We start from the raw sequence: 17,438 nt of genomic DNA on the forward strand, positions 1-17,438 counted from the left end.
TTCCTGTAACATTACCTCATCCATCCAAACTTGTGGATTGTGTAAGATAATGCTGATAGAATCAAGTTTGTGAATTGTAACTAGTTTTGCAAGTCCAGTTTGTGATATGCATAACACACAGCACTGCAAAAGGGTCGTTCCTCCCTATTGGTGCATGCATCAGATGGTTTTTTTGGGAAAAAAGCTTGTGTATCTTATTTTGCATAGCTCATTATAATGGGATACCAGTAATCAAAAAACGTCCTTAGTTTCAGTCGCATGACTAAATCCAAATGGAACCAGAAAGGTGGCAGAATCATGGTTAACCATTTTAGCTCCATTGTGTCTGTATACGTATTTACACTAAAATGATCACAAGAATAAATACCCATCTTTATTTTTTATATATATATTTTGTTTAGGAAGATAAATAGCCCAATTCCATTTCATGTTTGTATTGTTAGATATATTTGCATTTAGAATATTGAAAATTATGCTGCACATTGAATTAGAGGCATCATACATGGCAACATTGATGATGAAAAGACAATTATCTGAAGAGGTTCAATAGAAACAATAAGCAGAGAGGAAAGGTAAAAAATTGATTGTTGTCGTTAGTACTGCAAGCATTACATTGCTCTTCCCAGGAATCATTGTATGTACTAATAATCATGAGCTCAGCTCTGCAGCCCTTCTCATTAGAGTAATGCTTATTTGTACAAGTAAGTCTCAGTGAACTCAGTAGGAGCCGTGATCACAGGATCGGGCAAACAGATATGTCTTCTTTCCTTCCTGTATTTGGTTTATTTTGACAGTCTGTAGCAGTAGCATGTGGAATTACAACCATCAGTTCCCTGTGTCTGCATTGGTTTGTTACCATGTTGACGCCACAGTTCAATTATTCAGACACTCATCCATCCACTTCTCTGACAAAAGCTATACATGTACAGATCTAATGCTGTAGCACAGAGATAATCAAATCATAATTGTAATAAAAAACAAGCAAACAAAATAAAAAACAACATAAACGTACCATTTATCTTTAGCCCAAAAAAGTGGAAAATATAGTTAAGCCAGACATGTTCCATGGATGTAAAGATCACCATATAAAATATAGTAGTAACAGTGAATGGTTAACCTCAAGAACTCTGTTTCAAATTCATTCTCATATAATAGCCAAGAACTTCAGAAATAGAAAAAAAAATGTTTTTCTCTTTGAGTCCATGTTGGTGTAATCATGTGCCATCTTTTTACCTATCTTTTGTAGGAACCTTTCAACTGACTGTAAATCCCTCAAAAGATGTAATTTTCTAAGATCTATAACTTTCAATTTGAGAGGGGAAAGATTGCTGTCACCTATTTTTGAAGAAAGAATTATTTAATAGTAATTCATGTTCACCTTTGTGTCTGAGTATATAATTTTTAGGTCTGGAAACTTACAAAGACATTTATAATTGGCAGAGCTGGCAGAGACACTTCTAGGTAAGGTTGCCTAACGCTTTCTATTAGAGGACCTGGTTTTCGTTGTGTGTAACATCGACAAACTTTAACTATTTGGTTGAAATTTTCCATGCTCAGCACCTGCCTCAGGCTGAATTTCTTTTTGAATGCAAAAACAGTTCAGCCACTTTAGAGAAGGAGGCCAGGGGAATTCTTTTCTTTTGCCAATGTTAAAAAAATTCTTCACTGTTTTCTTGATAAGCTCTAGCTTCTCAGTGCTTGGGAGCAGGGACTTGAAATTTGGCAGGGCTCTTGCACTGTGGGCAGAGAAGTGCCTTTTGCTGTCCCTTTGAAAATCTGCTCAAATTTGGCTGAGTAATAAACATTTGAAAATTGTCATTTCCACATCTTTAGCCAGAGAAGTGTTGGAGTTTGGCTGCTAAATTTTCTGAACTTTTTGTCTGTATTGAACATGCTCCATCCCAGGGTTGCAGGGACTGAGCAGAACTTTTCTTGAATTTTTTCTTCTGTGTTCTGACTGTTCCCTCTGCTGGTGCCTACTAAGCAGTGTGGAGGAGAAGGAGGAAGCAGATTGACTCAAAATGAAGAGGAGTGAGGAGTGGATAGGGGTTGGGGTGGGGTATGGTTGGGCAGAGGAGCAGAGGAAGATAGAGTTAGGCTGTGGGGAAATAGGAGCAGAAGAGGACACGGATTAGGCTGTAGTGTGCGAAAGGGACAGGCTGGGGTAGTAGTCTCCGGGGGACATGCTGGGGGCAAAGTCAGGAGGAGGAAGGCTAGTGGGGATAGAGGCAGAAGGTTCTGTAATTAGTAGCACATACTCCCATTCAGAACCTGTAATAGAGTCTAGGGTACCTAAGTCCCAACATTCCTCTGCAGTCCAGGAAACACTCGCAGGACCCACTTGCACAATATGTGTCAGTGACTGGCCCACACAGGGGATACCATGACACTTTTGCTGCTCCAAGTTACTCTGATAGCTCAAGTGACAGAGGTCTGTACTAAAAGCAATTCAGTTCTGCAGCGAATCCTTGCCCTTCTAGTTCTGTATTATAATTGTGGTGTGCTGTTGTGTATGCCCTCTGAGGTATTTGTATCAGGTGATTCTGTATCATCTTCTATTTAAAAAAATATTTTTGGCAATAGGAAGACCTGCTTAAACTTGCTCTTCTGCTGTTTCCAAACTTCATCTGTGAAGTAAAACATCTTTGTATACCATCCATCCAACACCACCCAAGATTATAAAGACTGCAAGTTGATAACATTTGTTTTCCAAGGTGGATTTGACCACCTGTACCCAGTTATGCATGCGATTAATTTCTTCTAATAAATCATTCATTGAATTACAAGAAACAGAAGTCCTCTAATGGGACTTCGTTCCAAAGTGGCAGACGATTTGTTGGAAATGGGCAGGAAGAAAGTTGAGGAAATAGGAAATCAATACACCTTGATCTAACACCCCCCTCCCCCAAGTTGTGTTATGTATATCGATGAAATTATCTTCCCTTCTTTTTTATAGTACTCCATACAAAATTGGAAGTTATCTCTCCCAAGACTGAGCAACACTAGATTCCTTGGTTTGTTCTCTTAAGTGTAAGGCCTTTTGCAATGTTGGGCAGTTGATTTAGGCATTTCAGTTTTTATCATACACAAGCAGTGTTTTTAGACCCCAATTCAAGGAAACTCAGGATAGTTAAGCATATGTTGAAGTTAAGTGTGTGCTTCAGATCTTTCATGAATTGTCATCTTAATTTTGGTACAGTTTAGAGATTCTAGAACACTACAAACTTGAGAAATGCTTGATGAAGTTTTAGAGATAAGGTTACAACTATAGAAACTGGCAGTAGTCCATTGAAAAAGGGTTTCCCAGCTTCTGCAGACATTGGCACTTTAGAAAGGGTATACCGGCCATATCATGCAGTAACCTGTGCCATTCGTTCTATTTGCTAATATGTGATGAAAAAGGCAATTGACAAAAGAATGCTATCAACTTAAAGAGCATTCTTGTCTCTAAAAATTGTTTATCATGTCCATTGTCTTCCATATATATGTAAAAAGTTTGTGTGTGTAGTGCTTGTGTTTAGCTCATTGTTGGGATTCAGTTGATGGCGATTAAGATTAAAATTGAAAGCGTCCCTTTGAAAAAAATTCACTTTGCATAGTTATTATACCGTTTATATACTTTATTGACTAATGCTCTGAAATTGCAAAGGGATCTGCATGCATGGACCTTACTCCTGTGGGAGTCCCAGTGAAATTGTGCTCCATGCTGACCCTTAATCCAACACAAATTCAGTGGGACTTCTGCAGTAGTAAAAGTCTATGCAAGCAGATCTTTCTGCAGGACTGATAACCTATTCTCCACCCTCCCCCCAGCCATATGGTGTATAATGTTTTTAAAGTTGAGCGGGATGCCTTGGTTTGGGTTTGCAAATCTCATCAGATAGAATTTAATTTTGCAAAAACTAAAAACTGGTGGTGTATCCATATGTATTGTATTTTATCTGAACTATCAGTATGCAAGAAAGCTAAAGTGGGCGTGGCAGGGTTGGCCAGGTTTTAGTCTACCTCTAATACTGATAAAATAATTTGTATGCAATGTTGTTAGTTAAAAGTGACTGCCGCCAAATGGGCAATGTCTCTTTTAACAAGCAATTTTTTTTCTTTCAAATTGTAGGGAAAAAAATCTTTGGAGTAATCTCTTAAGGCCTAGAACGTATTTTTCAATATCCCTTGAGACATATGATCCATGAAGCTTCAACCATTTTTATACAATTACAGTTTTAGATGAATTATAAACTCTTAAATTAAAATTACAGGGTTCTTTCTAAAAGTCATAAAGGATTAGAGACAGTTGGAAGCAATTTCAAGAAGAGACAGCCCCACAATGAAAGGGTTGCTGAGGGTTTGAATGAAGGTGCAAATCAAAATGTAATACTTATAATGCTGTGTTTGCTACACAGACTGTACCAAATTAATTGGTACTGAATGGAACAAAAGTACTTAAGCAATCTGCTTTTTGTGATCATTCTTCATAGAGATGACTGTGATACTTAGCAAATCTGGATTTTGTAACACTATGTTTTTGTTTTCAAGATTTGGCTTGATACCCTTTAACTCTCGTATGTCTGTACAGCAGTGATTTCTCTCTTTGTTTTAAAAAGTATTGAAATGAAGTTTCGTGCAGGCATCACACTGGCAGATACTGTGCAAGCTTCCCCACATAACCTTACCAGTGCAGCTCAGTCCTGATCTGTAAGATGCCTCCTATTCCAGCCCTAAGCCTCTCACGATCAGAAATTTACATTTGTACCAAATTGTTTCTCTCTTCACTCAAATGGTAGCAAAAGGAACAGAATCATCATAATGCTTTCTCTTTGTGGACCTCAGTGGCCATGGTTTGCAGTAGAAAGACAGCTGTGAATGCCTAGGTGGCCACAGGTTTAATGTATAAGTGACTAATTATAATATGGTTCTGCAATAGTCATAATGGATTATATCTTAAATATATTTATTGGTGATACCTAGATGGTTTGGCATTATTCTGCAGTGGAGAAATGTTCAAATATTAGCAAGTGATATAAGTTTTCCTAAACCTGATGGGGATATTGTGAGGATTTTTCTCTTTATCTAGTTTGTTGAATGCACTGGACAAACATCCCTTCTTGGGATCTGTTTTCATGTTTCATACAGGAACAGAAATGGTAAAGGATGAAACCATCCACCTGCATTTTTCTCCTAATATCTATAATGCTAGATACCGCGTTGTTGTGCATGAATTCTTACAGCTGCCTATAAAATCCATTGAAAGAAGAGAACTCATTCTTGCAAGTGGAATAAATCCAATAAATCTTATCACAGTGTGCATGTCAATTTGAGAATTTCAGACTTATTACAAAATAAAGTAAAGATTTCAGATCATATTTGTTTTCATTAATAGAGAGAATAGCATATTAAACTTCACAGGTAGTAAACTACATTAGGGTATTCAGTTTAACAAAGTGTGGTTATGGTCAAAAAAAGTAACTATGACTTAATTTTTTTAAAGTGACTTGGGATTTTGGGTTCCTCAGTTTTGTTGGGTATGCAAACTGTGACATCTTTAAAGGGCTTAATATTTATTAGGGGAGGATGTATGTGAGGCTGAGCATTTCTGAAATCAGACTCCCGTACTGTGATCAAATTCAATAGTCACTAGTAATAGCTGAAGTAAAAATGGCACCTTCTTACTCGGAGCACAGCATGCAGAGCCCTCCTCCCTCTCTGTCAGCAATCCGGTAGGACTCTGTCCCTAGTCCCCTCTTTTCTCCCTTACATTTTTTTGCTGAGTGACTTCAGCTCACAGTTTCATTTACCCTACAGTATATATACTGATGACTCACAAATCTTCCTCTCCGCACTGATCTGACTGACAGTCCAGTTGTGACTGCATCATCCTGGATGTCTTGCTGCCAGCTCAAGCCCAGTATGGCAAACTAGAACTTTTCATTTTTCTTCCTTACCTGCCTCCTCTGTGTTTCTACTCCATCACTGTTGAAAACAGTATCATCCCACCCCATTACCCAGGCTCATTACCTGATGACAATTTATGACTCTTATCTCTCCTCCTCCCCATACATCCAGCCTTCCCTATAAAATATCAAACATCTATTCCTTCGTCACTCTTCCTATGTCCATCCATAGATACCATGATTGTCTCCTGCCTATTGTCTGTTATTATTTCCATTATTATTACTATTATCTGCTGTATCCTACGTATCCCTGACCTCCTTTAACAAATTTTCTCCCCTCCAGCAGCTACTCAGACCCTCTTCCAGTCCCTCTTCTGCCTTTCTCTTGCCCACCAAATCAGGTTGAAAAATTTCTTTCTTACCACTCAGGCTCTATCTCTGACCTTTTTTCTCACTGGATCAATCTTGCTTGCCTCGCTCCATTTATGATGCCAGATTCACCACTTTTCTTCTTCACTTTCTCACTCTATCTTCCTTGTCTCTCTCTTGCTTGGAATGAGTGCACACAGTGGATAAGGCATGCTCCATCTGTCCATTGTAGTTCCTACCGAAATTCCATTTTTGAAAGGCCCATAGACCCTAATTTCTGACACTTGAACATCAAAGCCAACTTGATTTAGAACATTTTTAAGAGTTCTAAATTATTGCTGCTTCTGAGTGCAGTAGCAAAAATGTTATTACCAGAGCTGCTCGGAAATTTTCCATCTGAATGTTTTTCTACTGGAAAATTCTGATTTGTCAAAATTGAAATATTCTGTGGATCATTCTGTGGGATCATGATGACTTCAGTGAAATTCTGATCAAACTTTGCCTACCAGGGGATACCTGCCTGCTTGCCTACCAGCTCAAACCACCAGGTGGGTTGTTTGGGAACCTGGGCTTCCAGGTTTCCAGTTTCCTGCCTCCTCACCAGCCCAGGCTTCTAGGATTCCCAGCTCCACAGCAGCCTTCAAAGTGGACATCCTTGAAGTTGGGGCTTCCAGGGTTCCTGAGCTGCCTGCTTCCTAGTTGTTGGATTGCTGGGCTCCAGGCAGCTCAGAAAGCCTTGGATAAGCTTAGAAAAGATCAAAATGGAAATTTGATCTTTTTTAAACAAATTTTTGGAATTCCTGTTCCATGGTAGATTTTGAAGTTTCTTTTCTTTTTGGTTACATTTCCGAACAGGTTTATTCAAGGGGGTCGGGGGTGGGGGGGGGGAAGAGAAATTTTGGAATTTCCCACAGAATGGAAATTCCAGTTCCAGACAGCTCTAGTTCTTACTGATGACAGTGCATCAGCCAGAAAGAACACAACTTGTTTATCAGTCCCTGGATTCATGTTACAGAGCTGTCTTTTATGAGAGGAGGGAAGGAATTCTCCTTTTACTTGTAAACTGAGCAAATGTGAGAGATAATTGAGACATTTTCAGGCACCGAGAGACTACAAACACAGAACCTCACTCTGCCATTTTTACAGTGTAAACTTTCCGAAGTATAGTTACACTTCAAATTATATTCCAAAATCTTGCTAAACTTCTTCATGATTATTAATGTAAACACGAAGCGCAATGAAAATAAGGAAAATGTAGCTCAGTTTAAAGAAAACACTTTAAAAGAATTCAATTTTGTTTATTTTTGTCTGTTCATTTGGGGAGAGAGTGTGGTTCAGTGGATAGGGCAGACAGCAGATTTTCAGTTCATCTCTCTGCCTCTGTTTCTCCATTTGTTAAAAACAGGATAATATTTACCTTCTGCTAAGCCCTTGAGCTCTACAAATGAAAAACGTATAAAACCTTATAAGAGCTAAAAAGACATAAAAGAGGAAAGTCCTTGTATTGTGTTCAAAACACTTGCCTTATAGTGTCTGTTATTCATATTTGGTAGGAATAAATTTTGTATTTAGTATATTTTTCTCCATAGACTGAAACTGATTATTATCTGTCCTCAGATGATCTCAATATGACACATCAGCATTGTGTTCTGGCTGGTTTTCAGCCGCGTTTCAGCTCTACCCACAGAGTGGCAGAGGTGAGTAAGAAAGAGGATTTGCTTTTTGGTCATTCGTACTATTAGTAGTGGCTGACAAAATGAACTTAGGATCACACAGTCTTGTTTTAAACTATGATTAGTGGTTTTACTGGTGACTCCGACTTTTTGTGGGAGGTGTATGTTCTATGCTTTTCGCTTACTGTTGGAAGAACTCTTATTGATTTTTATGGGAGAAGGGCAGTTTCTTTGTCTGTGAGCCATTTATGCCTAACCTCACATAGAGTTTCTCTATTACACTGCAGTACCACAGTTTATTAAAGAAATGCAAAAACATGTAATCACATTTTTATAAAAAATGTTTTCATAGGTTTTTGTTTGTTTGTTTGGTTTTTTTTTTTTGCCATACTCCACTTAAGAGGCATACTGTTGATGGGAAGGGATATGAGGTCTAAACATACTGCACACCAGCAATCCCAACAGCCCTAGGCTGCCACTTCAAGTCAGAGCAATGTGGAACAGCCATGAGGCTGGATTCTCCGGCTTCCCCTAGAACTGCAGGTGGAAGCAGAAAAGTGCACAAAGCTCTTGCATCTCTCAGGTAGTCTGAGGATTCAGCCCAGTGCTTCCAAGATTGCTGATGTGTGCTGTTTATTACATTTATTTCTTCTTTCAATACTCTTGACTATTGATCATAATTGCATTAATTATAAAGAAAATAGAGGTATTTGTCCTTCGTACTGTGATTATTTTTTTGCTTGTTTTCATAGTTATTTTTCTCTGTACAGCAACTAAAAGGAAAAAGCAAATAATAGTTTTTTTTAAAAAATCACGAGATTACACTTTAGTTACCTTTGAAAGAATTATTTTAATCACATTTTACTGTTTGTCTTATCAAGTCAAAATGCATTATTGTTGAAGTATCTCTGTGTGTGTTGTATTTCAACGGGAATGTATTTAATTTTGTTTCCACTATTATTTGCTTTTCCCTTTGGCTGTTGTGTAGAGAAAACAATGAGGGCAACAAGCAAATAAATAAATAAATCAGAGAAGAAAGCATTGTAACATTAAAATTATATCACAGTATTTTTCCAAGTTAGATTAAGGATTTGATGGTATAAGGACACATCTGTCTAACTTCTGTCATGTAGGAACATATTTTTCAAAACAAACACAGATTCTGGTGACTACAGCTGAGCTTTGGAATAAACCTAATATAATGTGCATTGTACTGTATGCATGAAGCATATGGTTCTTTATTTTTCTTCAGCAAGAAAGATGAACTCTCTAACCTTGTGCTCCCAACACTCTGTTATTTTGATATTAAAATACACACTTATGTCCACAGTTTGAAAAGCTTCCACTTTAAAAGCTTATGTTTTGTTTTTATAAACCTTTGTGACCTCACATTGTATAGTATGGAAATTCTAATACAAAGAATTATGATACTGGGAGTCCTTACTCAAGGTTTTTCCTAGGGAGTTACTAATGTTATAAATATTTAACTGAAAATAATTACAAGGTAGACCTATCTTTTTATTTTGTGTCAGAGAGATATTTATATGTTTCTTTTAGCACTGAAGGAAGTTATATTCCTAAAAACAAAGTAAAGGCAGAACAATTAATCTTTGCAACTGTATTATATGCTTTACACTTAGGAGTACATTCTACTTTCATGCTGTATGAGAAACTACCCTTCCACATCATTGTGAGTCCTATGCAGGGCAAAATGTGACCAACTGTTAGATGCTCTAGCATACTAATCTGCAGGGAGGAAAAAAGAAAGAAAAAAGAATTTTCAGCCATGCTTTTGAATCTCTATTTCAAATGTGTTTCACAGTGTTTTTGGGTCCCCCCCCCTCCCCCAAATGTATAGGGTATTTTTAATGATCTATTATATCTTTAATGAGTTAGTTTTGTAAATGTTAACTTTTTTATATCAATGCAAATAATTTTAAATAGCAATACAAACAATCTGGCATGTATTAAATGTTATAAGCTTTCTTATTTTGCTTTAAAACATAATAAAAATTAAATCACAGAAATGCAGTCCCTTTTTCTTTCATTTTATTATTTTGATTATTTCAGTTGCTTGCACTGAATCTTACTTTCTGTTTGCCTTAAACAGTATTACTTCCAAAGGATCTGTAAACTGATTAATTTTTTTATTGTTCTCTTACAGTGCTCAACAGGAACACTGGAATATATTTTTGGACAGTGTGAGGTTGCACTTCAGAATTTACAGGTTGATTCTGATTCAGCGGCTTTATCTTTGAAATCACTGGAAGTCCAAGTTGTAAAGGAAGTGGAAGGAATCCATAACGAGGTGAGGGGAAGGTTTTCACAGTACATTAAGCCTGATTCTTTGAGGGTGGTGCAGTCAATAGGCTTCAGGATGTTCAAAAACTCACAAGACATGGCCCCATGTAAGTATCTCAAATTTGGATGGCATTGACTCTTGCATTTGGGTGTGTTGGTTGGGATTAATGCAAAGTCACAAGGGGGAGGACTCCATTTTTCTAATTGAAGGAGCAGCTTATAGCAAGAACATTGGTTACATTATGACAAATTTGATTAATTTCTCCCCTGCTTTTCTACTCTGGCAAAAAGTAAGAGGGTAAAGAAATTAAAGGAAAGGGGCAAGTGAAACCCTTACAAACCTCTTGAGTTGTTCCTCTATGCTAAAATAGTAGCCAATCATGTTCAAAACAGATGTAGGACAGGATGATGACAGAGTCTGCTTTAATGCCTGTAATTAGGAAAATACTGTAGAAATCAAGTTCCTGAAAATAAGATCAAGGCCCTTATCCTGTACTGAGGACCATGCAGTGAACCAATATGCCCTCAAGGAATCCCACTGAATGTACCTCTGTTTTCAGTACAGAAATGGTCCTCAGCAAGCAAATACATTTAACAGACCAAGGTGTTCATCAAGTTAGACAGAAAGTATTAGTGCAGTGTTCAGAAAGATTTGGGAAATTGGTAACTTTATCTGAGCTATAAAATTACATGGTATCCTGGACAATGCTGATTTGCTAATTCTCAGTGTCAGAGGAAAGAGTTGCAGTGTGACACAATCATTAAGATCTTGCAGAGGGTTTGGTAAATTTGCTTACATTCTTTTTGTAATGGTGCCAGTGGTGTTTCCAGAGAAGCTCAATTGAATTTTCTTTAAATTTTAACTTAAATAAAAAGAGAGAGCCACGGAAAATGTAGAGTCAACAACACTTTCTAGGGTATTTAAAAACAACAGATTTGACTTGTTTTTTGTTATCCTGATAGCTATATCTTTAGCTAGAACTTGTGTTGACCTTTATTGATTAACAAAGCATAAATGGTAAGCATTATATGTCAAAGGAGTAACACTGACTAATTAGTATACAGTAGTACTAATCTTTTTGACCAATTCTCTGATTTCAGTGTGTTTTCTGGCACAGTTATAGGCATAAATTCCAAAGAGTTATTTTGTATTTCCACGAGTATAAGTTTGAGCAGTATTTGACCTACTGGGACATGTATAGACTATAATTTTCACTTAGAGTAGAGGGATGCATTTATAGCTCTCAATATTTTTTTAATTCATAAGGTACAATATATTTATTCAGGAAGAAGACAAACTTTTACAACTTTCATAAAACTTTGAGGGTCAGTTTCTTGGCTGCACTGTGTTTACTCTTGGTGCAGCTGAGGAGAGTAGGGTGGGGAAAGATCTGCTCCCATGCTTTTGGTTGAAATGGCTGCCAGTATAATTTAAATCAGCCTAGTACTTGCAATACTTTACGAAATATTAATCAGGCTTAGTTCATAAGACTGTAGGCCTATATATATTTGTGCAACTAGGGCCACAGTCACAGCTGGTGTAAATCAGCATAGCCCCATTGACTTCAAAAGAGCTATGTGATTTACACCCTGGGAGGAGTAGACCCCAAGTGTTTGCAGTAACCTGAATCATTTTGCCATGTGACTTACAGTGGTGTTTCCTGTTATACATATGGGATATACTATCCCAGAAATCACTGGTCAGGCTATATATATTGTACACTCTGACTGAATAGAGACATTGGATCTATATTCCATATGAAAAGAGAATCACTCATCCACTCTCTTTTGATTTTTCAAGGTCATCTCTTCTTTTGAGGGATTAATTCCATATGTCAAAGTGCTATGTCAGATATTGTTCTTTTTTTACCACACAAGTAGGCAAGTTTTCTGTGGTTTACATTGTGGTAGACATACGTTCCTTTGCTGTGTATCACTATTAACTGGAACCATAAATGTCTGTGAGGCTAATACAGGTCTTTCATTCTTTTCTTTCGGGGGAAAAAAAAGCCACATGCCTTTTTAATACGAGTTATATGATAAAGTTCTGTAGTTTCATGGTCTAATACAACTAGTAGGTTCAAACTCTGTACATTATTTATAGAAAAAGTGCACAATAATTTCCACACAAAGAGCCAAATCCTGGATCTAGTGAAGAATATGCCAGATCTGCCATTGACTTTGGGATCAGGATTTGGCTACAACTCTTAACACCCTCTCCCCTGCAATTTTCCTCTCTTCAGTTAAAAGAAAATGTTGAGAAACTTATAGTGCTGGCTAAAGCAAAACACCATATAGGTGAACATGCATGGGGATCCCAAACAACTCTACCACTGTGTGTCTGTTCTGATGTGCAACTTACTTCCTATTCTAGATCTATGCCTTGCCAGAAAAGTTGTAACTTTTGTATATACTGCAGAGACAGCCTTGAAAATGATAGTACTTGAGCTTCTTCCAACTCACAATAACTGACTGCCATGTTTTATTTTTAAGTATTGCCACAAATGCAGTTCTTTAGAAACATTATCCCAGATAGTGATTGATAGATGCTATGACTTTTTCTGAAACTGTCACTTTGCCTTGATGGCATCTCCGAAATAGGCATCGGAATAATCATGAATGGTTTGCTGAAAGGCTAGAAATGACTGATTATAAACTCCACAGTAGAACATTGGTTCACACTCACAGCTGTTCCTTCTTTGCATCTCTGGTGGATGGCCAGGTAAAAGTTAGATTTCTTTGGTCATAACCTTGATGTCGTGGCCTCTGTCTTTAAAACAGAGATTGCATTTGAGTTATTACTGACCACATAATCTCTGTTGCTTCGTTCACACAGTCATTTCACTCCAAGCACATAGCTCAGTGTAAATAATGGCACTCTCAATAGTGTCTGCCTGCTGATTGTCAAGGTAGTCAGTCTTGAAATGCTGTAACTACAAAACAAATACTTTAGTGGTAGCGTATCCATGAGCGAAGTATAGTAGGATGAACAGAAGTAATTATCTGTACGGTTGTGAGGTACAGTAGCCTAACATCAATGCACACAGTGTTACGGATTGAATTAAATTAATCACCTGATTGTTTAAAGGGAGGTTTCATCAGTAGTAATTTACATTGGAGTAAATGATCTAGCAAAGCTGACGGAGTGCTCAGCTGTTGACTGTGCTGAACCATTCTTGGCTTAAAAGGGTGTTTTTATCTGGGTGGGTCTGGAATGGAGCTATAAGAAAGTTGGGAGAACCCATAGCTAAGCAGACACCTTTAAAAAACAAACAAACTCCCCCCTCCCCCCCAAAAAACCCCAACAAAACAAAACATTGCCATGCCAAGCAGGTGATTTAAATGCTCATGGATATATATAATAAAAATAAAATATTTGCAGAACAAACCAACTCCTTCCTATGCTTTGCATTTCAAGCACTGGGCTCATGTGTTCTGAAGTGAGATGAAGTTTAGTAGTAGGATGTTGGCTGTGTGATGGTTAGGATCAGGCCCTATAACCACAATAGGTGAATGCTAGTGAATACTTAGGCTTGCAGAGACTAGGGCATTGACTTCAGTTGGTTTTGGATCAGGACTTCGATTACCAAGGTTTGAAGGTATAGTTTCATGGTCTGCTGTTCCCTCTAGTCTGGCAACAGTCACTTCCTTGCATACATCAAATCCTTCCTTATGGCAAAAGTAGATTGAGTTTATTCCTGAATATAGTGTGATGTAGAAAAAGCTAAATTGAAAGAGGTTTGTGTTGTTAAACTCTTAGATCAACTGCTTAGAAGAGTGGTGATGTACACAGCAAAAGTAAGGTTAATGTGTGTTTTACCACATCAGTGTGAAATGACAGCACAGTTGGTGGCTGGCTGGTACAAAAGAGAGGAAATATAGATCACCTACATAGGTGGCATTTAATAACCAATACCTTTAAATAATTGACTGAGGACCACAGGCTCACAAAATGTCAAATGGTGCTGTTGGCCTTTTACTGCCGAGTATTGACTATAAACCTAAAAATCAGCCTTTAATCGTTGTTTAAAGGACAACTTCAGGATGAGTTGATGTTAGACATAACAAGCCTGATTCCAGTCTTACTTAACACTGGTGTAAATCAGCAGTGAAAACAGAGTGAGATCAAAATCGGGCCCAAAGTTTTTTATTTTATTTGTAATCATTTTTAAATGTTAATTCTTGCCATTCAGTTTAGTTTTGGTATAAGGAAGTCTCCAATGTAAAATTGCATCAGAGAGTTAATCTGATATTCAAATCTGGTATGTGAATATTCACTGACCTCAGCTACTTTGGGTGTCTAGCTGTTTGGTTATTGTACTATGATTTCCGTCTGTTGGAATTGCTGCATTTATCTGTCTTATTTCGTTTTATTCTAGGGCCTTAAGTGTTGAATCTAATGATTTATATAAAAGACCTTTTGTTTTTATATGGAGTTTGTCCTCCTTACCTTTTTAAAAACCTTCCAATGTTTGATTTTTTTTTCTTCCTCGCATCCTTCTAGTCATAGAAAGTGTGGGAAGTAGGAAGGCAGGTGTGAATGCCTCATTAACCCCTAGTTGATCCAAGAAAAGATGTTAAAGAGTTGGTTTGTTTTAATGAAAGAAAGAAGGGGAGAGTATAACTCTGAATATAACTTCTAAGAACGTTGGGAAAGTATTTAACACATCTCAGGGTGTCTATAATAGGGTGGTGACCAGATCTCCCGATTTTATAGGGACAGTCTCGATTTTGGGGGCTTTTTCTTATATAGGCACCTATTACCTCCCACCCCCTATCCCGATTTTTCACTATCTGGTCACCCTAGTCTATACAAGTCTATGAAGATAGCTACCATGCATTAATTTAAAAAAAAAAGTGTACTTATCTTTCAGAGGATCCCAAAAGGCTTGTTACAAAAATAAGTAGCAGTATCCCCCTTTTACAGATGAGTAAACAGATGGTGACATCATGGCCACAGAGAGGTTCCTTTGCAGAGTCAGGAGTCACCTGACTTTCAGTTCTTGCTCTAGTTAACTGCCTGCCTGCACTACTTCATGAAGATCAGCTTGAAGACTAATGTAGTGGATAAAACTTCGATTGACCTTTCATCTTTACTTAACTCCGTATAGATGCTAAGTTGAGACACTAGGTAAAATGAATTTGGACCTCAGTTTGAGATCTTTGGTGAACAGTAGTCCATATCATTAAACAAGCACATATGTCACAATTTGGCATGGTTGGCATGCTCCCCCCTAGAGGGACCAACTAATCCTGCACAAAATTAACTAGCCTACCACTAAACTTTACCTCTAAAACCTAGAGAATAATACAGCTCTTCTAGGTCACAAGTGACTAAGCAGTGTGACTGTAGTTGCAGCATTCATGCTGTGCTAGTAAATGGTGCTGCCACTGTTTCCATTACTGCCTGTCAGTTAAGCCCAGGATGTATTTAAAATGTGACCAGGGTGCCAAAGATTTAAATTAGATTTAATTTACATAGATCAAGAGGACAAATCAATATAATTAGTCAAAAATCAGATTGACTGAATTCACATTCCTGTCATAATGGGTCATGTTGTCACATTGATTTTTTTTTTTTTTTTTTTTAAAGCAGAATTCTTTGATTAATGACCCAGTATGGTTTATTTCCTGAAACGTTGTGGTTGCCAGACTTTATAGGGTATTGCCTTTTTAATGGAGGAAGCCAGCAAAAAAATTACCATTGGGCCTTATTTTCAGCAGTGCTGAGCACTCAGAATTCCAGTTAAAGTCATTGCAAGATACTAGTTCTTAACACACCTGAAAATCAGTCCCAGACAGGCCTGGCAAAATGCATCTCGACACTTCATACCTGGATAATGCTTTAAGAGCAATAAACTTTACTTGAACTTTATTAGAAAGGATATATGCTGTTAAACCTGAGTACTAAGAAAAGCTGAATGACGCTTTCAAAACATTTAAGATTTACCTCAACTAATGTCTTCTAATCCTGTTGACATGTTTTACCAATGGGGTTGTTTTAATATTGTATGTACAACTTTTTTGCTTAAACTGCTTTTATTGAAATCAGTTACACATATCAAACAAACATTTAGTTAGTGTCGACTAAAACAACTTTCAGTCTTTTGTAGCTGTTCTGTTGGTTAAAAGGTGTTCTCAGGTGAGGGCTTTAAGCCATTTTCATTATTGTTTCACCTTCACAGGTTGCCTTTGTTTGCCTCATCAGAGTTCGAAGGGGTAAACAAAAGAATTCTTTGTGGTAAAGGTGAAGATTAAAGCAGCTTTGAGCCTCTGTGTGAAACATAACTACCATAACAAAGATAAATACAAAAATCTAAGAGACCAGAACTGTAAATCACTAATAAAAAAAATCAACAAAAAGAACAACAAATGAAAAACAGAGACTGGGGGGTGGCTATTAAGTTGAATGGAATGACTATGCTTTAACAATAATCAGTGTGTTATACAGTCTTAAAGATGTTTTATAACTACAGTACTGAATGATGTGCAAGTATGGTATTAAAAACAACCCACACAGGTTATCTGTTGTGTGTTATGTGCCTAGTGCTCCTGGGCTTAAAGGGGTGTGCAGCACATAACTATTTTTTAAACTTAGCTTTCTTGTCATTTTAGCTTCTTGAGGTGTGTCAGATCCTTCAGTGTCTCAGATCATTGCCTCCATGAGGTGCCTCAGCATAAACTCTGTTGGTGACATCCCATCTCCCACAGTACTCTGCTGCAGCATAGAACTAGCCCTTTAAAGGAATCAGGAAAATATATTTTACTATAGTACATGGAGGTGTGCTGTATGACTTCAAAAGTAGTTTAGTTTATATTCTTCAGAATATAAAATAATCCTAAAAAATGAAAAGATTGTTGCCAAGCATATCTTGTAATCTAGGACAATATTCTCTTATGTGAGCCTTTCAAGGCTGTCTGCATGCTTAAGTGCAGTGCTGTGGTAGTTGAGGCGTCACTAGCATAATGTCTGCTGCTGCATCACTCTGAAAAACTCCCAGAATCTGTGACTTCAGGTGACCTGGAATTAAGCAGAGTGCACCCTTTTTTGCTTTTGCAGTGTGCGTCTCTCTCTGCACAGCTAGAGTAAGAAATGTTTGTTTTATGTGAATAAAGAATTGATGGAGGCAGCACAAAGAATTGTTTTGGGGCCCCCAAGCAGTAAATGATAGATCTGATGGGTCAGAGTAATTGGTATTGGGAAATA

At 37.4% G+C, this 17,438-nt stretch overlaps 1 protein-coding gene across 3 annotated transcripts in view; it reads left to right on the top strand.

Moving 5' to 3' along the window:
• Positions 1-17,438, top strand: part of FTO (FTO alpha-ketoglutarate dependent dioxygenase) — a 329,085-nt gene that overhangs the window by 94,101 nt on the left and 217,546 nt on the right. For all 3 annotated transcript variants that reach the window (XM_034788562.1, XM_034788563.1, XM_034788561.1), the window contains exons 5-6: positions 7,875-7,954; positions 10,095-10,238. In XM_034788562.1, coding sequence (XP_034644453.1) covers positions 7,875-7,954; positions 10,095-10,238 — 224 coding nt within the window. The remainder of the gene's footprint in view (positions 1-7,874; positions 7,955-10,094; positions 10,239-17,438) is intronic.

This window comes from Trachemys scripta, chromosome 13, assembly GCF_013100865.1.
Source record: "Trachemys scripta elegans isolate TJP31775 chromosome 13, CAS_Tse_1.0, whole genome shotgun sequence".
Taxonomy (NCBI): domain Eukaryota; kingdom Metazoa; phylum Chordata; order Testudines; family Emydidae; genus Trachemys; species Trachemys scripta.